This window comes from Muscardinus avellanarius, assembly GCF_963383645.1.
Source record: "Muscardinus avellanarius genome assembly, chromosome: 4".
NCBI lineage: Eukaryota > Metazoa > Chordata > Mammalia > Rodentia > Gliridae > Muscardinus > Muscardinus avellanarius.
Window position 1 is genome coordinate 64,254,481 of NC_137789.1, and position 27,954 is coordinate 64,282,434.

Below are 27,954 nucleotides of genomic sequence, written 5' to 3' on the forward strand. Positions count from 1 at the left end.
GTGGATGGTATACATTTAGATACAGAGGTAGCAGTTCACTTTTACAATGTTTCACTAATACACATATACCAAATTCAAGGCACAAAATAGTTTGCTTTACAAAAAAATACTGTAAAAATGTCATTTGCTGTTCTACAATGTGAATAAACCTTCCAAAGGAATCTTTACACCCCTCCGTACATTCTCCATAGAATAAGATTATCCCCCTCACTGTCATAGTTGGCACAGAAATGGGGACTTTTTTTTAAACACAGAATTTCCCATTTTCAGAAACTGGTGTTTTTTTTTTTTTTTTTTTTTTTTTTTTTTTTTTTTTTTTTTGCAGAGCTGCTGTGTCCTCTTGATAAGAGCCTATCCCAAAACACGACATGCAGCAACCCCCTGAGGAAAGGGCACTTTCTATATGCAGCAAAAGTCATAGGTAGAAAATGTAGGATCTTTTTGGATAACTAGGTCTCCAGACACTTGATAAAAGTATTTCAAGAGATAAAAATTTTAAAAATCAGCTAATACTTTAGTCATTATGCATTTAAGGAAGAGACCTGATCAACTTTACTGTAATGTTCAGACATTACAGACTTCCAAATTGATGGAGATTTCAAAATTCCTTTTTAAGAGAGCTAAAACATACAAACACCATGAACAAGGCTTTGCACGACTGGAACTTAGAAAACATGAGAAAATACAGCACTACGGTCCTTGAAGTCGCAAGGGTGTCAGGTGGCTAGAATTTAACAGTAAGAATGGATAAACTCTACGGAAATTCAGAAAAATCATACATGTGAAACACAATGTAGTTTTCATTTCTAGACTCTCTGTTCGTTAAAAAAATAATCATAGCCCAAAGATGTCACCCAGTGCTTGTCTAAGGATCGGACTGGTTTTAGGGTCCTGTGTAAAAGAACCCCACTGCAACAACCTAAGCTCACTTTTATTGATCACATTTCCCAAGTACTCTACTCAGTTAATTTACACTTTATTTTTTTTTTAAAAAAGTTGATTTAAAAAAAAGTCAACATGGGGTTAGAATTCAGAGAATGTCAGTAACGCTGATGTGCACTGGACTGAAACATCTTGATCATCTTCTGATAGAAATGATACTCCATACAAAACCATCCTTAGATTCCATTTTTCGCTTCATTATTGTTTGTGGCTTGTTTTCTTTGAGCAATGAAGGGGTACATACACTTGTCCGCTCCTAGGAACCGATACATGCACACAACTGCCTCGAAAGGAAGGATGCTGAAACGGAAAGGCATAGTTAGCAAACCCCAAGCCTCATGTCAATGGAGGTCGGGGGCAGGTGGGGAAGAGGCCGTTCAGTGAGAGAGCAGGGCGCCCTCGGTTACCTCTTCATGAAGGTCACCATGTACATGAGGCGGGGGGTGCAGATCATGGGCTGGTCGGTGAGGATGGCCTTCATGGCCTGTTTCACGCAGTAATCAGGCTTCAGGGGGGGAAGAAAGGGCTCAATTTCTTTCCTGAAAATAATATTTTCAAAAACAAACTAAGAATTAATACAATAGAGAAGACTGAAAATACATGTCAGAATAGTAACTGTGACATCATCTGACTGATAGGGCTTGCAGTACATTTTTTCTTTATGGTGCTTTTTTGTTTTTTCCAAATTTTCTGACTATGGACACATTTTATTTGCATAATCTGGGAAACACAGAAAAAGGAAACAAAATTGGTCTGCTTTTCTGTAAAGTGAGAAAACCATGTTTTTAAGATGTATTTCAAACTATTTTTCTATATTTTTCTTTAAACAGAAAAGGGAGAAGGTATTTGACATACAAAGTATTAAGCCTCAAGAAGAGGTGAAGCTTTTAGGACTGGATGTCATTAGAGTGAGGGCGTGTGAACACTGGCATGGCCTTTCTGGGTAGGAAAACTACGAGAGTCACTAGGGACCTCGGAAACCAGGGGCACAGAGCATCGCCCTTCAGTTTACTTCACTAAGTTACATACATTCAGTTCATTCCTCTTGTTCTTCATCCTCCCACCACAGCTCTGGACACCTGCACTATGCTAACCAGGAGGCAGAGCCCTCAAGACCCTCAGCAACTGGTTCCTGTGTACATAAGAGGAAAGAAGCAAACCCGACCCGCGCACCCACAGCATGCTCGCGCGCACCCACAGCGGGTGAAAGGCAGAGCTAGACTTCATTTTTTTTTGGTGCTGGGGATGGATCCCAGGGCCTCACACATGCTAAATGCCTGCTCTACCACTCTGCTACACCTGCAGCCTCAAGAGTTCATTTCTCAGTCTGGATTTGGCATCTGCCTGAGATTGGAAATGACTCAAACCCCCTCCACCTATTTGTGCTGCTCAGAATGTGTTAAGAATGGCTCCCGACCACAGGGAAATGGTCGGGTTTGCTTCTTTTGCCGTGCAAATTCACCTAAGCAAAGACCTCAAAGCAAGCATGTCTTCACAAGCACCCTCTTAATGATTCATGCTTGGACTCAAGTCGCATGTGACTGACGTAGTACCATATGCCTCCTAAGTGTGTGGGTATTTTACTTCATTTTTAGTAAATCTAAATAGTTCTTCTCATTCTGTCAGAATGAATCTAGCGACATAAACTTGTTGCAAAAAAAAAAAAAAGCTTCTAAATCTGGAATGTAATATTCAAAAGTCTTTTTAGAAGAAAGGCATGTCACTTTTCTGTGACAGTGACATTGTTTCACACCCGAAGGCACATTAAGGACTTTTCTTCTGGGGCTCCTATTTATAAGGATACAGCTTCTAAGTATTTGTATTTTCTGCCTGAAGGTATAGAAAAGCTACTTCCTACCTGATGCCTCTGAATTAATTTCTGCAAGTTAATACCAGTGTGGCACCAGTCCCTTACTTTTCAATCTTACACCATTCTTCAAACTTTGACCAAAGAAAAACCCCAGGTTAATTGTCAAATGACAAAGTGCAAGACTGTTTGAAGATCCAACGCCACACATTCTCTCAATATTATTTTTCTAATTAGTAATAAGATAGATTTCACTGACCTGATTCGGCAGCCTCTGAACATGCCAGTGTCTACCAGGTAAGGGCAAACCAAGGTTGTTTTAATTCCATCCTTTTCGGCGGCCTTTAGTTCATGGCTCAGGGATTCGTGAAAACCCACAACTCCAAATTTACTTGCACAGTAGTCCTGGGTCGGAGGGGAGAGAGAGCAGAAACAACTAAGTACATACCCCAAACTCTGACGACCCGAAGCTTCTCGTTTCCCTGGTCCTATTGCTATGGTTCGATATTTACTATAAAAGCTTACAGGTGACCAAGCAGAGAAAAGGAAACCATTTTAAAAGGCAGGTATCTGATGTGGTTCAGTGCAGAAATAATATATTTCAAAGCAACAGCAGAAACAGATGAACGCTTTTTGCCACATCAACCAAGTATCATATTACTTTGGGGAAGTTACTGCCAAAGATTCTATTAAAGCTAACAGGCTGAAGTTAAAAGACGCAGAGCAGTTCACTTTGAAGTGTCTGAAAAATTTACAAATGGTCTCTTGTTCAGTGAAGGAGACCGAAAAACCTGTTTGCTTAAATTAATTTGAGAACAAAGGAAAGTCTACCTCAGGTTATAGGTTGTTACAATTTGACTTTTTTACATCAAATTAACATGAAAATAACTATACCTTACAGACTTAAACTTTAAAACTTAACCTAAGAGCCTACAACGTAAGATTCTTGTCCGCAATCCAACTTTAAATCTAGGAATGGAAATATAAACCCCATGAGTGCATAAACCATCTATTCTGTAGCCCTTCGCATATCTCCGTAGAGGTAGCTTTTCGATTTTGTGGGCACCCACAGACAAACAGTGCAGAGCAATAAAGGTGCACAGCCTGTAAGATGAGAACGGTGAGGAACGGGGTCTGATGAAGCCCCGTCCCACAAACCAAAAATGCAGAGCACCTGGCACTGGCCTAACTGCTCAGCTGACCAAAGCAGAACGTGAACCTGTGGCCTCATTTCTGTGTTCTCCACAGCCCTGCCATGGCCGTCCATGGTTACATCCCGATCCTGTGCCTCCCCCTCACCAAGTGGGGTTGCTAATGGAAATGGGGCACGCTGCAGACTGCTCCATCTACCTCTCTTGATGCTGCTGCTTTATAAAGCCAGTATAAGTGACTTTACGGCAGAAGAGGTAGACATCCACTTTAATTATTGGTACACATCGTACACGTAGCACATCAGCCAGATACTTTAGCAAATGTATGGGCAGCAGGTACTCTGTGTTATACTCAAAAGATAAACTGACTGAATGAAGAAAATGCTTTATATTTGACAAACCTCCACTCCAGCAGTACTGAACAATCCCAAAGAACTTGCAACTGTCACAATATGACCATGATTAATCTCCAGCATCGTAGGAAGAAAGGCCTTTGTGGTCTGAAAGAAAAGTAAGATTCAGCTTTAGAACTGACCATCACGAGTTTCCTCTAAAACCTGACCCAAGATCGCATGCAAGAACAACTCTGACCCATACAATGTTCCAATTCATTTTTGACACACACACCCCAATTCATTTAAAAATATGCTTACATTTTCAAAAAAGAAGACTGTTGAGTTTAACACCATATCCTAAGGGGTTGCTGTCTCACTGATACGGTTAACTCAGCACCATATCATTGGCATGGCAAGGCCTACTATGAGCCATGACCAAAAAAATTGTAACACAAGAGCTTTTGGAAACAATGTCTAGAGATGAAAGCCATTAGTAGAAAGCTCTTTTCACTTTTCAAGTGATAGCATTATCTGCTCATCTAAGCTACTTGCAGGTCAGATCTTATTATGCTTATATGACACTTTTGTGCAGCCACTACCCTGTGAGGGATCCCCAGCCTACCTACAAACAGGTGCCCCACATTAATATTTTCCTTATGACCATGACTAAATGGGAGAGACCCATGCACGAGACTGACTCTGGGTCCCAAAGGTTTATTGTCAAAGTGTACTAGGAGGAGGAAGTCTTTTTGGATGCAAAAAGTGGTCAAAGTCTGGAACATTTTAATGAAAACTGTATCATGCTGTGCTGACAGGGGCTCTATCATCTGAAGGTCATGCTCCACTGTGGGGGTATCTGTGGTGAAGCTTCCACAGAGGAAGGAGACTGACCACTCGAGGTGTCAGAAAATGTGGCAGATCCTCGAAGTGCCAAATCAGAAGTTGCGCTGACTTCCTATTCACCAAGCTCTCCTTCCCTGCCAGATTCTTGCCTTCAAATTGCAAGGCTGTATTAAAAAAAAAAAAAAAAAAAACAACCCTTCAAGTTGCTCAAGATGATCTATTAACTATTCTACCCAGGCTCCCAACAGTTTTAAAACCTGCTTCTTAAAAGAAAGCAGTGAAGAGCAATCTGTCCAATGCTGAGTTACAGTCTATTGCCAACACAGCTTCCAATGATTCAAAACATTAAAAAAAAAAAAAAAAACACTACAGGGCAGACTTGCATTCCCTTCTCTGGGGATTTTCTGGCTAAGGTACTACTGAGTTTTTGCATGAATTTCTAGTTTGTTATGATAACTTTTGCATGTGTAAGATAGAAAACAACTATCCCATTACTCCTGGGTTTTTTCCCACACTCTAGTCCATGAAGTAGTTGTCAGATGAATCTTTGTAAAATGTCTCAAGGTCTTCTCTGGCCTGTCTTCTGGACATCGTGAGGTACCTCCATTCCTGACCCACACCCTGTTTGCCTGGGTCTCCTTAATGGAACCCATGCCAAGCTTTTTACCCATGAACTTCTGACAAGCTATCACCAATCCTTCCTTTATAAGCCAAAGTGTGGTATTACTCATGCATGTGTTTACAGCCTTTTAAGCTTTTCAAGGCTTCATTAATTATATCAGTGGACTCTAACAATAAATCCTTATTAAAAATATTTAGAGTGCTAAGCTGTTATTATTTCTTTGCAGGGCTGGGGATTGAACCCCGGGTCTTGTGCAGGCCACACATGAGCTCTACCACTGAGCTACCCCCTTAGCCCATTATCACATACTACTCTAGACCAGTGTGACTCTGTCTACATCTAAGATGTAAGGTAGTTTGTTTTATACTTATTTGTCCAACTGTCCCAGACTAAGCTGGGAGACACATACTAGTCTTCCAAATATTAAGGCAGTCACTAGTCCTTGATAGTCACTGGAAAGAGCAAGTGAAAAGATGCTCCTTTTGCTGCTGCTGGGGCCCTGCATGCTGTTGAGGTAAGAGACAAACACATTTCAATTGGATTGTGTTTATTTGTAGTAGGAGATGGCCATTGTTAGGCCAAGTATGACAGTAATTTTTTTTTTTTTTTGGTCTGCCTGGTATCCAAAAAAAGTCAGGTCATGATGGGTTCAAGCTGAGGCTTTATAACTTATCGATGACCATTATATGACACAACTAAAATGAAGTCACATCACAAAGGAGTTTATAAGCCCGATGCAGTGGCACATGCCTATAATACTGTTACTTGAGAAGCTGAGACAGGAAGACTGCAGGTTTGAGGCCAACCTCAGCAACCTATTGAGACCTTGTTTCAAAATAAAAAGGGCTGGAAATGTAGCTCAGAAGTAGAATGCCTCCTGTTTCAATCTCCAATACTAAAAATAACTAATTAATTAAAACTTAAAAAGATAAAAGCCCAGCACGGTGGTGCACACTTGTAATCCCAGTATTTGGGAGGTTGAGACAAGAGGATCACAGGTCTGAAGCCAGCCTCGACAATTTAGCTAGGCCCCCCGCAACTTAGTGAGACCCTGTTTCCAAATAAGAAATAAAAAGTCGAGAAAATCGAGCTGGGGGTTTAGCTCAGAGGTAAAATACCTCTGGATTCAATCCCCTGTGCCACATTAAAAAGAAGTGTTTTTAAAAAGGAGCTTACATATTCTAAAGTAAACTTAAAGCATATCCTTAAGTAATCAAGTCTATAAGCCTTCTTTTAGGTATCTGAGAATAATTAATCTTAATCTTTTTTAAGATTAATTATTCCCAGACTAGCTATTAAGTATAAAATTTACTTTTTTTTTTTTTGGTAGTACTGGGGATTGAACCCAAGGGCACTCTGTCTCTACACCCCCAGCTGCATTTTATCTATTTTGATAAATATAAAAAGACAAAATTAATCTATTAATTTTATCAATAGATCAACTTATAATTAATAGGTCTCATTAAATTGCTGAAGGTGGCTCTGAACCTAATGTGCCTCCTGTCTCAGCCTCCCAAGTATTGGGATTATAGGCATGGCCCACTGGGCCTGATTTGAAATTTATTTTGATATTAACCAGACATCATTTCTAACAACAGATGCTCCTGAACTTATGATGGAGTTACATCATGATAAACTAACCATACACTGAAAATATCAGGAGTCAAAAGTGCACTTAATATGCCAAAACTACCAAATTCCATAACTTAGCCTTGACTACCTTAAACACATTCAACAGAACATTTACACTGCCTACAGTTTAGCATCAAGAGAAGATCACGCCACATATTATTAGTCCAGGAAAAAAATCAGAATTCAAAATTCAAAATATAGTTTCCACTGAATGCGATATCATTTTCAAACCATCACAAAGTAAAATCATCTTTAGTTGAACCACTGTTCCTTGGAAAGACCATCTATAATAAAAGTTTGCCTACTGTTGGAAGACAGGGATAAATTTAATATGAAAAGTCCTTTCATCTTTTTGTTTCAAAGGTTCTTATATATAAATAAACTTCATATTAAATACTAAGATATTACATACAATTTAAAATACCAGGAAGAACTTGCTCCTGGCCCTGGTAAATCTGAATCACTGGCCTGCTTGCTTCGGTGGCCAGTGTCCATGCTAACTCCCACCCGTGGCTGGCTGGCTTGTTCCTCCCAGACACCAAAGCAGGTCAACGCTAATTAGTTCCCCATATTCATGTGCTGTGGTCCTTCCTGTAGGTGTTAAATTACTAACCCAGATCCCCTGTACCATATAAAGGCAGGTGACACAAGATTAACAAGTTCCTAACTGTGTTTTAAGTTTCATTTGTTGCAAGATTCTGAAACTGATTAAAGTCCCCTCTCCTACTCCGAATGAGTCTGGTGGTACTCACATCTCCATTCAACAAGTGATTCCTGAACAGCTGCTACGTGGGGGTCCTGTGTCACATCTGGCCAAACAGTGATGGACAAAACAGGAGTTGGTCTCATTCTCATTTCTAAGAAGAATTTATATTCACCAGGACTTAACTGGGTTAAATCAGTATCTCAAATGTACACCAGTTCTAGTTTACCTCTCATTAGCACTGTGGCTACATATTCTAAACAGTGTGGTTTGGGTCTGAGTCTATACCTGTGCCCCACATCCTGCAAAGTAGTCTGGAAGGGAGGTAAGCTACAGGTTTTGTATTGAAAGGAAGAAAGGAAAAGAACAGAATCCAAATATGGCCATGTGACTCAAGTCTTTTTCAATTATAGGTTATAAACCTATTTATTGTTCAGGGAAATATGTTTCAACTTTAAGTAGATAATAAAGTATGACATAGATTGGTTTGTTGTTTAATACAATTCTTTCTTTAGAGAGGGCATTTTTTAAGGTATTTTGTTTTTAAAGTAGCAGTGGGTCAGCCGGACGTGGTGGTGCATGCTTGTAATCCTAATGCTTGGGAGGCTGAGACAGGAGGATTGCTCAGGTTCAAAGCCAGCCTTAGCTACTTAGCGAGGCTCTCAGCAACTTAGTGAGACCCTGTTTCCAAATAAAGTATAAAACCCCCAGTACCACTAAAAATATGAAAAAAAAAGGTAGCAGTGAGGCCAATGTTCAATTTAAAACATGCGATTTATTTGCCCAATGGGACAAATTTGATCTTCTGTATAAGTAAAATCCAATGTGTCTTTGCATATTCTACATTTCAAGACAAAGAGGTATTCTTTCCCTAGAAAGACTCACCAATCATAAATAATATTACAATGACTACAACTCCTATCATGTCAACAAGCATGTCAACAAGAGGTTTTTGAGCCACATGATCAGGTTTGGAGACTGCTTGTTTTCCAAAGCTTCCATCAAACACTTCTTTGGTCCTACTCTGGGCTGAGCCAGGGCAAGCCAGGCTAAGAGCCTCCACAGGGGAACAGGTGGGTTTCTCTTAAGCCTGTGCTCAGGGTCCCACTGGAGCCCAGGACCTGTCACTGCACACTCATGCTGTTGTTGCTGCCTGAATGGACATGAGCAATGGCTTCTTGTACAAACATTATTTCCACAAGCAAACTCCTGTCTGAGGTCTGGGATGCATTATTAAATAACCCTTGGTCAACATTAACTCTATTCCTTACTTTGCAAAAAAAAAAAAAAGTCATAAACGAATGATTAGAATAGCTTTGCATTTTCAGGAAGTCTCCCAAGTTACCCCAACTAGCTTTCCTTTCTAATTACTCTTGCCCTCAACAGTCTGGTAGATGACATCTGAGATAGAACAGCATATTCCGTCCTCGACAGAGCCTGACAGAACAAAGAAATCTGGCACTTTACAATGAATTATTAATGTGCACAAATATTGTAGCATGGATGAGGTGGGGACCAGCAAAAGGTGAAGTGCTAGTTGCCATGACACCAGTCAGTTCAAGCTAAGGTTCATGATCTTTAACTTTGTCTCAAAGAGTTGTCAGAAGCAAATCTGAAAGCACACCAGACAGCTGAAGTACAAATTCATGCGTGTGCTGTCATGGAGGATCTGAAAGGGTCAGAAAATTTACTGACCAGTGGGACTGCTGTGTAAGCTCAATTACAGGGAAGGATCATGGAGATCAGGAGCTGGCAACTAGTGATGGTGTCTCTACAGAAGGGGTGTCTGATTAGCTTCCAGAGTTAGCTGGTGTCGATGGTGGTTGGCAAGGATTGCTAAATGCAATGAAGTCATAACAATGAGGATGCACTCATTGTTATGCCTGCTTATTCGAATGTCTAGGAGGAAATCTAGTAGTTCATCCGGAAACCCTGAGTGATTTGATCTAGGGGATCTCAATGTCAATAACCCATATTTGGACCAGGAGTGTTTAAAGAATTTAGAATCAGAAGAGACATAGGGCTTTACTTATTTGGAAAAAAAAAAAAAAAAGACAAAGGAAGAAAGGAAGGAAGGAAAGGAGGGAGGAAACTCTTAATAACTGACTGGCTATAAAGTATGTACATAGAACTTTGATCGCTTATGACTAATTTCATCACAAGGCTCCAATACCATAATCTGCTGTCAGCTGACAGAATTGCTATGTGATTTAAAGGGGGGAGTGAGAAGGGCATTCAAATGGACACTGACATTCCTACAAGACATGCTTAACAAGCCCAGTATCTCCATAGCTCCTCAGGGCTCCTCTTCAAAGCACTGGGCATGCTGAAAAATAACTGCTAAGGTACATTTACAATATGGGCAAGAACTTCTTAAACCAAAGTACAGGTGACTGCGTATGGACATGTAGCTCGAGAGATGTTTAAAAGTTAGATTTACGCCAAATTAACTTCCGACGGTCCCATCACTTTCGGTGCTCTTAATGACAGACGTGCAGTGCCGAGCCTGCAGCTGCAGTGTCAGGACAAATTAGCTGAACGATCAACAAAAAACAACGTGAAGAAATGTGGTATCTGGCCAAGTCTGACTTTTGAAATTCTGAGATAGTTGACATCTTAGAGGTCTCAGTAAAACACCCAAAATATGTTTTCCACATTTGCAAGCAATCCCAAGTTCACAAACTAAAGAAAAAGCAAAGTTAATTTCTCACAGTAGAAAAAGGCTTCATACCGTATTTCTATGCATTTGCACAATTGTCCTGCGATCCATTTAAGAAACCGTAGTTTAAAAGAATGGTTCTGAAGTGTTTATCTATTACCTGAATACCCAAGAAACAGACATTCATTTCAGAGAGGATTATAAATTATACCACACTGGGAAATGGATAGTGTTCTGATGTAAATTTAAAGTTTAAAGCACCCCAAATTATAGCATTATATACAATGTGGAAGAAAAAAAATACAATCAAAAGAGTCCACTGAACCAAGAACACATAACTGGAAATGCATATGGTGCCCTACCAATGACAAACAACTTTCCTCCTGTTTTGTTTCTTCTGTGTTGCTACCAGAGAAATTTATCCTGATCAGAATCATAAAGAAATATTCTCCTGCTTATTTACAAGTCTAAAATGACGTTGGTGGCACTCTTTTTTGAGAACACAGTCACTGCTCTGAGGAAACTATGATTCACTAGTACAAATCTTTAAAGTTGTTAGAAACATAGGGAACTGTATTAAGAAGATTAATAGAGTAAATCATTTATGTGTTCAGAGATTAAAAATGGCAATGTGGCCGGGCGTGGTGGCGCACGCTTGTAATCCCTGTGCTTGGGAGGTGGAGACAGGAGGATCGCGCAGGTTCGAAGCCAGCTGTGCTGGCTTAAGAGACCCTGTTTCCAAATAAAAAGTATAAAATAGGTTTGGAAGTGTAGCCCAGAGGTAGAAGGGCTTCCAGGAATCCCAGTAACACCAAAAAAAAAAAAAAAAAAAAAAAAAAAAAAAAAAAAAAAGGCAATGTGCCACCACCAATTACCCTGTGTAAGGAATCTATGCTTAAATATTCTTAATTTTGCAGAGTAAAGTATGCACTTAATAAATATATTGAATGAACTTTAGAAATTTTACTTTGGCTATCGAGAGTATTATTTGAAAAAAGCAATTTTCACTGTAATATCTTTACTTGGGAGACAAAGCTGAACTCTTTGTTTGCTAGCAATATACTGACTTTGTCTATTTTAACTGTAGTAGACAGGAGATGTTCTGACAGTCACGCAGCTGTACAAAGGCTTTGTTCTTTTTCCTATTTGGGTATGTTTGCAGACACACAGAAAGATCTTCTGACCAACTGTGCAATAAAGCCTCAAGGCACTGAAGCTTGGAACTATCATCTGAGACTTAAAGTGTTCATTTTAATTTCTATCAGGTTGAGACAAAACATTCTCTCTTTAGATACAGAGGAAAACTGAAGAATAAGTCATGAATCAAATTTGCACCAATGTTACATATAACACACACACACACACACACACACACACACACACACTATTGGTGCACTACAGTCTCACATCGTAATGTAGATCACGTTGACTGGCATATATTCACACAGTCCTTGGTGCCCTTCCCCCATCCCCACCTTTCCATTTCCTTCCTTCCCCATACCTAGGGTCCAGGTTAACAATGTTATATTAACATGTATACATAGTTGCATGTAGCATTTGCATTAATGAACCTCAGCCTTTGCATCCTTTAAAAAAACGTATTACTGCGGGGCTACAGGGATTCATTTAACATTTGAACAGCATGAGCAGTTAATACTTAACACACATGCACAAGAACACTCCTACAGTTGCCCTGCAACCGAGAAGCTAATAAAAGAGTGAGGCTTTTCAAATGAACACCTAGATGATGACACCATTAGTTATTCAGCAAAAATAAATGCTTCATTAACTTGTCTTCTCGCTGTTAAAGGATGGGATGAATCTACTCCAGGGTACAAACTCAGATACCAACATTCCCTTACATTTTAGGGCTCACTATGCAGAAATACCAGAAGTGAGGTGACTTAAACCTCAGTCTGTCTGGAAACACACTGGCCTTTGGAATCTAGTAACCTACACGGTCGTGAATGCCAACCACTTTCCCTTCCTTCTGTTAACTGACCTCTCTGAATCCTGATTTAACTCATTTGTGATATAAAAAAAGTGATCTCAAAGGATTTTTGGCTAAAAAGTGTTATTCATATTTAAGAATCCTTTCATTTGTTCAATTCCTACCACACGTTCAAAATACAAGTCGTAACACCGAGGTGTGACTTGCCTAAGCCTCTCATAAATGACTCAACAAGGTATCAACTCCATTAGTGCGGTTGCTGGCATCTGATGATCAGTAAAAATATCTGCTCATTAAGTATTTATGCTGCCATAGTTATGCCTTTTAACACAATGTAATTTGAATTCACGCCCCTTGTCTGTTAACATATTACAAGTTATCTGTGCCAAATAATCATTGTTTTTCTGTTTTACTGGAGTCTATGGCAGCTCAATGTGTTAAGCGAAACGATGAACACTGAACACTGTTTCTGAAATGCCGTTTCCCTTGATCTTCCCGACTGGGCCCTCAGAGATCAAAGGAGAGTTCAAGGATCTGCCTCGGGCTCAGGCCCCCTCACCTACTTAATAACTCTTTATGGAATAATGAAAATGACCCACAAAATTGCAATCAAATCGCCTGCCAAACAAGTAATTGTCATTAATCCCCTTGCTCTGGCCCGAACTCACCTTGCTTCTCAGATACAGTAATAAAGATAGATCTTCCTCAGGGCAGAGGCTTGGTTCTGCACTGGTGACCAGTAACCACTTAGAAGAGGCATAAACACAGCCAGCCAGCTCGAGCGGCCAGTGCTCAGGCCACCTGAAGTGGCAGGTCCAGCCCAGCCACGTCCGTGACCATCGGCCCTTGTAATTCATAAGTACAAATAGTTCAAATTATTTCCTTTCTAGTTAACTTACTGTGGAATCTTTTAAAAAGTTAAAATTTTTAAATTCAGAATGAATAAAATCAAGAAGTTACTCCTGAAAACTTGTTTTATTCTTAAATATGTACTAAAACACCTTAAGAGTCTATATATATATATATATATATATATATATATCTAGTACCTATACTGAGCTAGGCATTGCTTAAAAAAATAAATATTTATAAGTCTCTTAGAGAACTTTAAGGATTATAGAAGACACCTTTTCTATAAATCATTGGCACTCAAACTTTGCTACGCATTAGTATCACCCAGGGAGTCTTACCCCTGAAGGTCCAAGCTCTCCACCATGCCACTTTTACTATAATCTCCATGAAAAAGAACCAAGCATCGGAGGTAACAGTCCCCAAGTGAATCCAATGCATATCCCTTCTGAGAACCAGGGTTCCAGCAGTGTCCCAGCACCACCCACTGCTTGCTGGGGAGCTCCATGTTATGGGGCTTTTCCTGGACATCACAGGATATTTAAGTAGCATCTCTCTTCTCTCTCCACTCCATGTAGCAGCTCCACCAGTGACAAGAAAAATGTATCCGGTTGTTGCCAGTGTCCCTAAAACTGTCCCCTGAGAACTGCTTTCTAAAAGAACACAGGCATTAGCACAGCAAGTTCTGTTATTCCAGTGAGGACTTTCTCCTAAGCTCTCTCACATGGTATTGACATTTTCTAGGTTTGGAATACATTGCAGAATGAGGAAAAACAAACAACAACAAAACTAACACAACTCAAATTTGGGCTCGGTAGGGCATAGTGGCACACACTGGCAATCTCAGTACTTTGGGAGGCTGAGACAAGAGAATTCCAGGCTTGCAGCCAGCCTCAAGAACTTAGTAAGCAGTAGCTCAGAGGTGGAATGCTCCTGGGTTGATTCCCCAGTAACAACCCCCCCCACACACACACATTTTAAAATGTGGAGCTCGCTGGGTGTGGTGGCATACACTTGTAATCCCAGTACGTGGGAGGCTGAAACAGGAGGATTGCAGGTTCGTGGACAGCCTCAGCTACTTAGTGAGGCCCTCTGCAACTTAATGAAGCCCTGTTTCAAAATAAAAATAAATAAAATGGGGCTGGGGATGTAGCTCAGTGGTAGAATGCCCCTGGGTTCAATCTCAGTACCATAAATAAATAAATAAATAAATAAATAAATAAATAAATAAATGGCTCAATTAGCTGGGAATATAGATCAGTGGTAAAGTACAGCATGTGTGAGGCCCTAGATTTGATCCCCAGCACTGAAGGAGAGGACTCAAAACCCTATCACTTCATTTCTATGCCTTTAAACCTGTTCTTTCTAAAGTAGCAAGTATACGTGAGACCCTTCCTCCAGTCATCCAGCAATACCGAATGCTCAAGATGTGCCAGGCACTTACTGGGCTGGGAACACCACACAGCGATGCAGGCAAGGTCCTGACCTCCCACAAATTAATTCCAGAAGGTCCTGGGAAGGAAGAACACAGCTCTTCACTGCATGGTCCCGGCTGTCTGCCATGCTGCTTATGGCCGTGGGCATAGCAGCTTTGGGAACAGGGAGCAAAAGAGCACTTAGACTATTCCTTTGAGATGCTGGGCCTGAATCTGAATTTAAAAAATAAATGTAGACCAGGGTGCACAGCTTGACATTTTCCTAGAGTATGAGATTCTGAGATTCCTACAGGGCTGGTTAGTTCAGAAAAGGAGGGGGGGTTGAGAAAGCCAAAAGGAAATGTGTGGAAGAGCTGTTCTTCCTCAGACATCGATGTCACAGGAATTGCCTGGGATGCCTCAGGAGGCCTGGGAGGGGCTGAGAGCCTGCCCTTAAATGTCCCCCAGGCGGTGCCACTGTTACTGAACGCAGGCCTGGGACAGGTTCTACGCGAGCCCGGGGAAGCTGTCTACTCCAAACCCTCAAGTGGTTTCGGATCAGTTTCTCCTAGAAATATAGCAAAACAGGCAAACCAAGTCTCACTGCTCTGTTCTCCCTGCTCCCTAATCTCCAATCTGATAATTATCAAGTAGAGAGCCCCCAGCCATTTGTACTGAAGTCTGCCTGAGTCTGACTGATTGTATGCATATCTGCCTCGGATACATTTTTAGCACTAGCAAGCTCTCCATAACAGACCTACGGGCTTCAACATCCTTTCCCTCTCACCCACACCTTGAAAGTGTAGCTGTCAAGACAATGTGGACCCTGTCTGCCTCAGCATTCCCCTTCTCTATTTTCTACCTTTGCCTTGGACAAGTGAACCACATGCACTATCATGCTCTGGTAAGCCTTCGAGAAATCCCACCTACAAAAGGATCACCCCTTTATAAGTCAGATGCTTGGGCCAAGCTTGGACATGTTAGCATTTATTAGCAGCCAGCCCAAACTGCACAATTTTCAAAACCCATGATTGACATTTCAAAGGGAAAGCTTACGGAGCTATCTGGAATTCTGAATCCCCGTAGATTATTACATAACAGATAAAAGAGTTTACATTTTCCAGGAGATAAGCTAACAAAGCAAACTAAAACTACAAGGTTACTGAAGTTTTGGTACCAAGTACAAAACCTTGCTCAGCAGGTCCTTAAAGAAGAGCCCTTTTCATTCACTACCTTTTCCTGTCCAGCTTATCAATGTTGACTTGCAAACTAGAGAGGGAAGGAAGCTCGGTGACCAAGGATATACTATACTATTCTCAAGGATATCAGCCACCCTGAATACTGACCATGGGAAATTATAGAAAATCCCCTGAGGTGGGCTTTGGTAATAAAGATCGAGTGTGGCATTGCTTCTTCAGGTTAGAGTTTTACATGTTTGTCGACTTTATAGGGCAAACTTTCAGGGGGCATTAAGCGAGTGTAATCAGTTATTGCTAAACTAACCATGCCAATTTAAAAAAAATCAACATTTGAAGATTCTCACATTATACCACAGGACAAAACCTTTAGATGACTCATAGGAAAATCTACTGTACCAGGAACTTTGAATAGGTAGCCCAGGTACGTTTTTTGTACACATTCTAACCTGAAGCCTAGGCTGAGGGTCCAGGCCCTAGCTTCTCCCTTCCCTGGTGAGCACCTTTGGTAAGTCCCATGATCTCTCTTGAGACTGCTTCTTATTCACGAAAATGGGGATGATGGCACTACTTTTCAGAGCTGCTATGAAGCTCAAGTGAGAGAACAGTGTTTATGAAAAGCCTCTGTAAGTACAGTAAATGCACAAAGGCTCAGTAGGCATATATTTACAGGCTATTTTCGCTCTGAGTGCTATGTATTTCTGAGGTTGTGGCTTTGAGTTCCTATAGCTCCGGGTTCTCACTATGAATAGATCCCTGTCTTCTTGGCCTCCAGACAGCTTCAGAACACACTTCCAGTCCAGCTCCAGTATCTGACCATGAAAAGCAGCCTGGGCGCATGTTGCTAAGCAGTGGCTCACTTGGCCAGCCCCCTTCCAGATTCCTAGATGATGCTGGGAAACAACAAAAATGCTTTCCAGCAACATCTCCTTTCTAGTCCTTCTTTCAGTTCTATTTCAGTAACAGCAGACAATACATGTTTTAAATATAAATACAAACTAAAACGCTTGAGGAAGAGCTCAGAAATTATAAAAATATTATTATAAGTTAGAATTATCTTAAAATAATTGATTATACTTTTCTTTCCCTAGAGATTGTCTCCCCACTTAAAAATTCTTGAGAAATCAGTAGGGGGCAGTATGTTAATTATAATTTGTAGGTGGGAAAATTCAGGCTTTGAATTTTAAGTTTCACTTGTCCTCAAAATACCCGATGTGTTTACATAAGTTGCACTACAAATATTTTCCCAGTTACACTGATTTGGGAAGTGTTATTTTGAGCTCCATTGCTTAGAATAACACTTAAGAAGCAGAATCTTGTTAATATTCAAAAATACTAGTACTAAGATATTTAAAGGAAAGGCAGAAGTTCACATTTTATGCAAGCAAATAAGACACACACTTGCGGTTCCCCAAACCCAAAAATAATGTTCAACACCACCGTCACCTTTCACACATCTTTGTGTGATCTTTGAAAGTTTCACAGACCAAGTAATGTTTTGTTTCCAAATGTGAATTCATTGTAAGTGGCTTGTCATTGTAAGGGGCTAATTTGACAGCACTCAAGGTTTCAGCAGTAATTGCCCTTACTTGTTAAATATTCTAACAGCATTTGCTGCAGTGCTGAAAGTTTTATGATCATTATGAGAGGATATTCATTTTCCCCCCTGTGGTTCGCTTAATTTTAGTTTCAGAGCATTTAGTAAAATGATCCCTGACAGGTATGAACTTGAGTTTTAACAGAATTGACAAATAAAGTCAAAAAGAAAAATGCATGGACCATGCTAGGAAAGCTAAGCAAGTAAAAGATGCTAGCATTTCTACGGAGGAGCCGTCCCCTCCAGTGCAGAGATGCATTAACCTGCATAAACCCAGGGATCCCAGTGACTGAAACTGGTTGGCCAGGTACGTCAGGGTAAACGTGACTAAATCCCGAGACCATGCTCTGCCAACCCTATTCTCAACAATGGTATCTTAATAAGTGTTCAGACACAATACAGGGATGTTTTCTAAGGCTACCCTATTAAAGGGATCATTAGTATGCTCTACTTACCTACTGTTTGCAAAGAAAGAATCAAAATCAGCTGTTCTTTGAGTTATTTTCCAATAAGCTTATATGGGGTCTCAGCCTGAAAGGTCAGTGGATAGAAACAGAGAAGGGAATTGCTAACTTACTCTACTAACTTCCGAGATAAGAAATCACTAATTAAACCAGAAGAGATTAACACATTTTAATCTGATCCCTGGAGTTACAGGCTCAAAACATTGGACTTACTCATTCAACTGGGGCAGCAAATAGTTCCCGGTTTCTTAAGGACTATTAGATTTTGTCATACTCCAAAGATTAGTTACAAAGGGCCCTTTTTCTTAGAAAAATACTGGTTGTTCACGTAAGAAACAAAATACAAATCCACCCTGCCAGTACACCCCCTAGTGGAATTTCAGCATAGTACAGCTTGGGGGTCCAAAAAGCTAAATGCTTGGTACATTCCAGATTGAGTATCCTTCATCCAAAAACCTTAGGACCCAAAGTGTTTCAGATTCTGTAATATACATATATACATAATGAAATACCTTGTGGATGGGACTCAAGCCTAAACATGAAATTTATTTGTGTGTCATATACACCTTGCACACATAGCCTGAAGGTAATTTTACACAATATTCTTAGTGCACCTGCATTTTGACTAAAACCCATGACGTGAGGTCAGGTGCAGAATCTTTCACTGGTGGCATCAAATTGGCATTCAAAACAGTTTCAGACTTTGGAGTATTTAGGACTTCACAGTTTTGGATTAGGAATGTTCAACTTTTTGCTAGTTTAAATGTACTTTCCCAGGTCCAGTGGCTATACTATACCATTAGTCATGTGCCTTCAACTTATTACTGAACATACCAAAACAAGAAAGCAAACGAGTTTAGCATGTTATCTATACATGTACCAATATAGGTGGATATCTAGGTTAGAGACAAACTGGCTACTTATCACAACTGAAGCAGAGGCTTACTTTTAGTTTCTGAAAGAACTAATGCACAAATTTTAGGTGGAGCTGCTATTAATATTCCTTAACTCAAGAGAAACCTTAAATTAAAAGGGGTTTCCTACTTAAAATTCTAACTCTCAAGTGAGGTTATCAAATTGCTTGAAAGTAATCTTCTCAGACTGCCACTACATCACTTCACCAAAGTCAGTATATCAACCCACTGGAATTTGCCAAAAATCTCGAAAATCTGGAAAATGATTAGAGTACAAACAAATGTAAGGGAAGAGAATGAATGAGAGCATTTGATAAGTCATATATTTATTTAACCATAGGATCTGCAGCTCTTATCTAGGTCCCAGTGATCCAATCCTGCTATGAATGGCTGAAGACTGCCAGGGGTGCTCTCCATGCATTTCTTTTTAAGCTATTCAATCATTATTAGCATTAGTAGTAGTTAAAGAATGCTTACACGTTGACATGTCTTAGAGATTAATTTCTACTTGGTTAGATAATGGATAAAGTCCTGGATATAGAAATAACGAGGTAAGCCAGGTGTGGTGGTGTCTATAATCCCAGCTAGTCAAGACTTAGGCTGGAGGATGTAGCTCAGAGGTATAGCCTCCTGTGTTCAACCTCCAGCACTGCAAAAATAAGTAAATTAAAAAAAAAAAAAAAAAAAGCCGGGCGTGGTGGTACACGCTTGTAATCCCAGAGCTTGGGAAGCTGAGAAAGGAAATGGATCACACAGGTTCAAAGCCAGCCTCAGCTATTTAGTGAGGCTCTCGGCAAATTTGTGAGACCGTTTCCAAATAAAAAATATAAAATAGGTCTGGGAGTGTAGCCCAGAGGTAGAGTGCCCTTGGGTTCCATCTTCAGTACAAAAAAAAAAAAAAAGGGAGAAAAAGGACAAATACAACTTTGCTTCCAGAGATCAAGATAAACGGCACATATCACTCTGTGATCAAACAAGGGACCATTCCTTGAACCAAGAATTTTATGACCATCTTTAAGGACTGACACGTAATAAAGATACTATCAAGTCAACATTAAAATATTTTAAATTTGTGTTTTTCTTTTGCAGGAGTGATGCACTTTTTTTTTAATCTCGTCAACTTCTATTATTTCCCAATAAAACAGAACTCAATGGCAGAATGGCCAACTAAAGGCCCTTGCATGGAGCACGACAAGTACAGAGAGCTCGCTTGGGGCATGGGAACATCTGGCTTGGCTGGAGTTTATAGTAGGCCAGGGCATATAAAAGGGCATGATCTGGGAAGACAGGTAAAATCAGCTTTGGAAGGCTCAAGATGACCTGGACTTCCCACTGTAATCTGGGCATGCAAGAGTTTTAACCAAGTATATCACAAACTCAACTCTGTTTAGGTAACTGTAAGTCTGAGGGTACAGAATCGAAAGAGAGAAGGAAATATGGAGTCCAGGCCAGAGGTGATGGAGACACACACGAGGAGGTGAGAATTAGTCAGAGGACAGGGTGGCAGGAGCGCAGTCAGGACATGGCAACCCACGCACATGTGCAGAATGGAGAACTAAGGATCACACTGATGTTTTCAAGCTTGGTGACTGGCCAACTCAGGAACACAAGAAGGGGTAAAGAGGAGTTAGTTGAGCGTTGTGACATGCTGCTTTTAGAAAACATGCGGAGCAGCCAAAAGACAAATGCATGAACTTGGAACCATTCTAGAAATCACAGTAGAGGCATCAGAAATAGATTACACAGTTAGGCAGAGGTGAACAGTGAGAATCGATCTGACACACAATACTAAGAGGCCAACATGGCAAAGGTAGAGAAGCAGAAGCAAGGTGGCTTTTCATGGAAACTAAAAAAGGACTTTGAGTTTTAAGGAGATGGTCAAGAGAGATCACTCTGCAGAAAGGCCAAGTTGCATGCCGGACCTGGCAATGAGGGAGCACAGCCATTTGTTCATACAGCTTGGACGTTATGCCGCTGACGACTTGGCAGTGTTTTCTAAACAACCGAGACAATGAGACGCAGATTGGAACATATATCAATGATGTGGAGAAGTTTCACTGTAGGACGTAGTGTCTGGCTCCCTGCTCACCCCAGTTATGTGAAGTGGTATCATATCATGTTGTGGATTTTGGTTTCTAGTTAGCAATAGATTTGGGCCCAGCATGTAATACATCAAACACAGAAACTCAAAGTTCAATGAACACGTGATCCTACTTTGTGTATATAGGACACAGTCCCCAAAGAGACGTTTTCCTGTGTTCAACTATAACCTCAAGGATAACTTACAAATCAATTCAAGCTTTAAAGTCTTTATTTCCAAAACTCAAACATTTCTATGCATACACATTTACTTAATAATAGAAACCCACGAATTCTAAGGTTTTGTAGCTATACTGAGGGCAGTAACATAAAATACTTAGTCTTACAATACTTAATATTATGATATGGAGGAGGAACTACTGGATAAGTGATTTCATATGAATACTTTAGAAATAATTTTTTAAAAATTTGAAAACTAAGAGGACTAGAGGAAAACTAGGTTTCTCTAACCAGAGAACAGAGGAATACAGCATGTGAGACTAAAAACCAGTAAATCACATAAGAACTTAAACATTAATGATTAGGGAGCATTCATGAGATATTAGGCACAACAGTAGCGCTAATGCCTTTAAGTGCTGCATTACTCAGATCTAGCTGGTGGGCTTTCACTTTTCCTGGATGGATTTTAACTAAATAGACGTTAGACATTTCGCTATAGATAAATGCCTAATTCAGTAATTAGTATTTTAAAACTGTGAAACCTTTTAAGTTAAGTGGTCTATTAATTAACTACCAATTATCTTGTCTGACTACCATATCAATAGAAGTAAATTACCGACAAGCTATTTGACAGATTTAGTCCTTCACCATGCAAAATTTCTTCAGAAAATAAAAGGCCTACAGTTAAATGATTTTGCTTCCCCCTTTTGGTTAATCAGAGATCAATTTGCTGCTCACGTATAAAGGCCAAATGCAGCTCTTTGGCCAAAAGGATCTACCAATAAACTTTGGCTTTTAGAAATATCAGGCTAAGATTCTATTCCCTGTCTCTGAAAAAATAACAAGTGAAGAAGTGTTAATATTTTGGGGAAACATAAGATCACTACTGCTGCCTGGGGGCCAACTTTCCATGTTTCAAGGTTGAATAGACAGGTATTTTCAAGTCTTTGCATCTCATTGAAATAGAGAGAGAACCTATGTGAATGAATAATATGCTAGGGTTAAAGCACATGATACTGCATTTATTTTACATGGTCTTATCCTGTTTTGCAGCAGATTATAATGACTAAAATCTATCCCAAACATATGACTGGTGACCAAGAGGAGGTTCCTAGGAAGATCTGAGGTGGCAGAAAAACAATGTATGGTGACCTGGACATGGTGGCACACGCTTCTAATCCTCGTGCTTGGGAGGCTGAGACAGGAAGATTGCACAGGTTCGAAGCCAGTCTCAGCAACTTAGTGAGACCCTGTTTCCAGATAAAACATAGAAATAGGTCTGGGGGTATAGCCCAAAGGTAGAAAGCCTCTGGGTTCCACCCCCAATACCACCAAACAAAACACCTTATAGCTTGAATGTCTAAGAATCTCAGGAAGGGCTAGATTGGAAAGGGAAGGTTATGTTGAGAACTTGAACTTAGTCTTAAAAGGTGTATGGAGAGGAGGAAAAGGAAGTTCCAGGCAGAGGAACTAGGATAAAGAATGGCTTAGAAGTGGGGGCACCCACTGCTTCTCAGCGAAAGTCCACATGGTTTTCTATTTCATTACATGACTTTGAGTTGGGATCAACATACTATTTGTTATTCTATGAAAACAGACTAACTGCTGTTTAAAAGTCTGGCTCAAGATGATCTTTTCAAATACTAACGGAGCTCTTTGCTCAGATGCCTACTTTTTAAAATGTATGGGGTAACTTCTTTTCCTCACCCAGACACAGTAAAAAGACATACTCTATTTTTTCTGGAAAGAAACCAGCACAAGCCACGCCAACACATCTTTGAAAAATTACCACTAACGTTTTTGCCTAAGAGAACTACTGGAAGGAAAGCTGAATTCAGGTGGCTTTCTATAATGCTATTTAACCTTCATACCCAAATCACTGTAAAAATTATACTATGACTTTTAAGTGTTAGTTGCTAAACCCTGACGTCTCAAAAGGTTTGTAAGCCTCGGCAAGAAGTCAGAAATTCCTACTCTAAAATGAGTTTTCTGACTCAATATTGAAAATAAATTCTTAAGTTTAGATGCTTAGGGGAAAAACAGCTGGAGAATTCAGGAGCCTCCCATATTTTAATATGAAGTGACGTCATTATCATCAAGTCTTCCAAGAACTCCCTAAATTGTGTGGTTAAGCAACCTCTTGAGGCACAGTGAGGAAGCTAGGAAGGGGGTATATTCCTTCTTGGTATACAGACTCAGATCCAGAACAATCTCTTCACTATAGATTTCCAAATTTTCCTTATGTTAGAAAGTACCCTAATGTTAAACATAGTATATCAGGGCGTGGTGGCACATAATTCCAGTTATCGGGAGTCAGAGATAGGAGGATGGCAGGATGAGGCCAGCTTGTGTAACTTAGTGAGACCCTGTCTCAAAATAAAATAAGAAAGGGGCTGGGAATGTAGTTCAGTGGCAGTACACTTGACTAGCGTGCACAATACCCTGGATCCAGTGCTGCAAACGAAAACTTAAAAGAGGTACAGCATAGCCAGGCATGGTGGCACACTCTTGTAATCCCAGTACTTTGGGAGGTTGAAACAGGAGGATCGAAGGTTCAAAGCCAGCCTTGGCAATTTAGGGAGGTCCTCTGCAACTTAGATACTGTTTCAAAATAAGAAATAAAATCAGGTTAGCAGTACACTTAGAGGTAAAAAACCTCTGGGTTCAATCCCTAGTACACCCCCCCCCCAAAAAAAAAATAACAGTACAGTATATCAACTTAGGTGCATTTTCAAAGCTGAGGCTATGGATTTTTTTACCATAACACATTCTACATTAACATTCATTTTGGGGATGTCTAGGGAAGATAAGCTGCTTTTGTATCCTAAGCATTTAAGCAAAGATTATACCGGGTCGCTTTAAAAATCTGGTTACATTTAAAATTTTAAAAGGCATAAAAATATAGAGAGGGAAAGAGTAGTCAAATGGCAAAACTTCAGAGTACTTGGTGTAGGTAAAAGTTTGTAGTTAAGAAGCTTTGCATCATCTCAGTCAAAGGTTGTTGGAAGCAAACAATCCAACGCTTGTTCATACCTGTTTAAGGCCAACGTGTCGACTGAAATTAACTGGAGTTTTTGTGGCAGCTTCATCGTTACCATTTTTCAATTAGGAAAATTACACTATACCAGCAGTTAAACTATGTCCTTCATTCCAAATGGCAAATGTTTGCTTTACTCAGAATTACAAACACACAAGATTCTTGTTAAATGGTACTACCAAATTTATTCAGTTGAAATGACTTTTACTCACCAAAACCATCCTTTTGACATCTACACACAAGCATATTTATACTCCCCCAAATTGTATATGGTGATCCCCTTACCCATTTAAAACATGGATATGAGTTCATTCAGGATTTGGTATATTCATTTCTAGAGTTCTGAAATAAAGCTCCTGTTTAAAAATAAAACACTAAAATATGCTTCTTCCAGGATCAGAGAAAAGATGGATATTGGATAAGCAACATTTGAACAAGTACTTCTAAAGCCAGATTAAGTTTTTAAGCAGTTGCTAAAAAATTAATGAGGTTTAATGTGACCTATTTAGGAGAAACAGTTCTTTGTTGTGTTCTGTTCAAGACTAATCTACTCATGGAAAAAATAAAACTCTTAACTCCTTACCCTCTCCCCTTATTTTCCTTTCAGTGCTAAAGATCAAAACAAGGCTCCATACATGCTAGGTAAGCACTCTACTACTGAGGTACACCCCCAACCCTCCTTACCCCTTCTCTACTGGATTCTACCTAGTGTAGACGTAAAGGGAGAAAGGGCACAACGTGGGTTAACGGTGTGTACTGTTAAAGGGGAGGCCTCCTGAAAAGTTGGACTTACTCTGTCCCTCCAAGCAGCAGAAGGCCCCGACCGTCCTTAGATGCTGCAATAGCTCTCGTGGCTGGAAGCTGACATCTGGCTTACCAGGTCTCACAAACCCCTTCCCCTCTCTGTGGTCCTATCCAGGTAGCTGCTGTTTTCATTTGGGAAGTGCCTTCTGAGCTGAGAAAGTTCTGAGATGTCCACAGCAGGATAATGCTGTGGATTCTGGAGGGTCAACGGATGTGGAGTGGCTGCCATGGCGACCTGACCACGCCCAGTGGACCACAAATGCTGATCTCGGAATCTCTGGCACTTTCTAAAATGTGGCTGAGCAATAATCTGGAAGCCTAAACCCTGACTTTAGGAATTCATAAGAACCACCAATGTTTTATAAACTCAACAGAAAGTAAAATAAACAAACCCAGGGCTTTATACTCTCTTCTGTTATTTTTATGGCAATCTTTCAAACTAGTTCACGATGTTCAGTGTTCTACCTTCTCAAGAAAAACTGAATTAGGGGGAAGGGGAGGAAGTAAGAATTTAATAGTAACCAACCTGCACTGTAATTCACCCCGAGGGAATAGTAGCTCATTAGAAGGAGACTTTGGTGGTAAGAGTGCAGGTGGATTTCAGAATGGCACTGAAGTCTTTCCTTCTCAACCCCCTCATTGAGGAGGGCCTAGAAACAAAATCAAGGCTGTTTATATTTACCCAGAAGTGTGCATGGCAGTTGACCATCATGGTTCTCTCAATGAGCTCATCAGGACATTCCAGAAGGTGATGTCCAGAGACCACACCAGCATTATTGACCAGGACTGAGACTTCGCCAACCTCCTTTCGGACACGTTCGGCAGTCAGGTAGACATTCTCCCTCTTCCCCACATCGCAGGTGTACGTAAACACCTGCAGGTTACAGTGGGGCAGAATTTCTTCTTCACCATTTCCAGCTGTCCTCAGAAGTCCAGATGAGGGGAAAATGGAACAATGAAGGGGTGCAGAAAGTGAGTCGCATGGTAATCAGTAGGGCAAAGATCACACAAAACAAAAATACTACAGTGAGCTTCAAATTTCTAACACCGGAAGGCTTGCCAATGATTGAACTTACAGCTGCCTTCCTCCCCCAAAAGTCTTTGGGAATTACAGCAATTTACTGGATAACTTTGCTTAAGGGAAAGTCATGTAATTGTGACAAGCCCAATACAAGTAGACCACATGGGATCAGCTTGCTGGAACTAAAGACACCTGCAAAGAACTGATCTCAGCCGGGAGAATAACACACACATTACACATTCCTTTGGGTGGGGGTGGGGGACCAAGAGGGAAACAGTGGCCAGAAACAACTCTTCATATTTATTATGAGCACCCACCCCTTTTAAAAAAGATTCACTTTAAGGCTCACAAATTAATGTTGCAAATAATAAATCTAAACCCATTCAAAACCAAGAAATGAATCTAAAATTCCTAATGAAAAAGTGGAGGTCAGTGGTTTGTTCTTGCTAGGGTAGGTAGCTGACTGAGCTAAGAAGTACCCTCAGCAAATCAAGTTTACAGGTAAATATGCAATTTTGCCACATAAGAACTCAAACAGATTAAAACCCAAAATCTCTTTCCTGAAAAATGAATACTCTTATTTTGTGCAAGGGGGGGGGGAGAGATGTTTCTATTGTCTATCCCTCCATATAAGCACCAAAATCTTAACATTTGCAAACTGAAGTCAAAAAGGCAGATACTAGCATCAAAATTTTAAGATTTCCAAATTGAAGTCAAGAAGGCAGGTGCCAATCGGTCTGGTAACAAGTGACAAATATAGTGAACCCAAGCCGATCTTAACATTTAATGTTTTCCCTGGAAATGAAAATTTTTGCCACAAAAAGAGCCATCATCAAATTCCCGCAACAGATATTTGTTATATTACCTCCACTTAGGCTTTAAAAAAAAAAAAAGAGTAGTTTTAGGCTAATCAGTATAAAAATTGAGATTGACCAATCAGTACATAGATTGGAGGGATGAAAAACATGAAGAAATTTACACTAAAGCCGGAATCCTTAGAGTGCCTCTGTCCTTAGCATCTGTCTCTCAGTCACACTCAGGGTCTCTTAACTAAAGCACTTATCAAGCTGGTGAAACAATGTAGTTAGTTTGCCCGGGGCAAAGTTATAGTGAAACTATCCATAGTGCCCTGGTCTACGCCGTTCGGATCGCTACGACAGAGTCCAGTCTGGGAGCAACTTCCCCGCAGACGCTTTAGTTTCCATCTAGTCGAAGGCAGGGAACCCATCCCGAGGTAACAGGTTCCCTGGACCTTCCCTACCCGCATCGTCCCCACGGAGCCAGGACCTCGGTTAAGGACCGGGTTTGGCACGTTTTCCTTCTTCTTAGACAGACGCGATCATTCTCTGTTATCAGGGGACAAACTCCACTCGCCTTCCAGAAGACGCGCCGGGCGTCCTTCCCCCGAGGGCGCCGACCCCACAATGCCCGCGCGCGCCCCGCTCACCTTGCAGCGCGGCGGCGTCGGCCGCCTCCAGGTCGCGGTAGATGTGGCGCACCATGCCCGCCGTCTCCTCGTTGCTCTGCGTGTTGATGTCCCACAGCACCAGCAGCGCCCGGCGCCGGGCGAACTCGAGCGCGAAGAGGCGGCCCAGGCCGCTGCCGGCGCCCGTGATCAGGCACACCTGGCCGGCCACGCTCTTCTCCTTGGGCCGGACCAGCCAGCGCGCCGCGGCCAGCACGAACGCCCAGAGCACTTTGAAAGTGACCACGAAGAACTCCACCACGATGTTCATCGCGCCGCCCCGCAGCG

General features: G+C 40.8%; 1 protein-coding gene across 1 annotated transcript; it reads right to left on the bottom strand.

The window, feature by feature from the left end:
- Positions 1 to 1,118: 1,118 nt before the first annotated feature.
- RDH10 (retinol dehydrogenase 10) lies at positions 1,119 to 27,937 on the bottom strand (the record flags this gene model as incomplete). The annotated part of the gene is made up of 6 exons (XM_080695009.1): positions 1,119 to 1,242; positions 1,350 to 1,481; positions 3,009 to 3,154; positions 4,302 to 4,400; positions 25,863 to 26,098; positions 27,649 to 27,937. 6 exons carry the CDS (start codon positions 27,935 to 27,937, stop codon positions 1,119 to 1,121), a joined length of 1,026 nt encoding a protein of 341 aa, XP_080551135.1.
- Between the last annotated feature and the right edge of the window lie 17 nt (positions 27,938 to 27,954).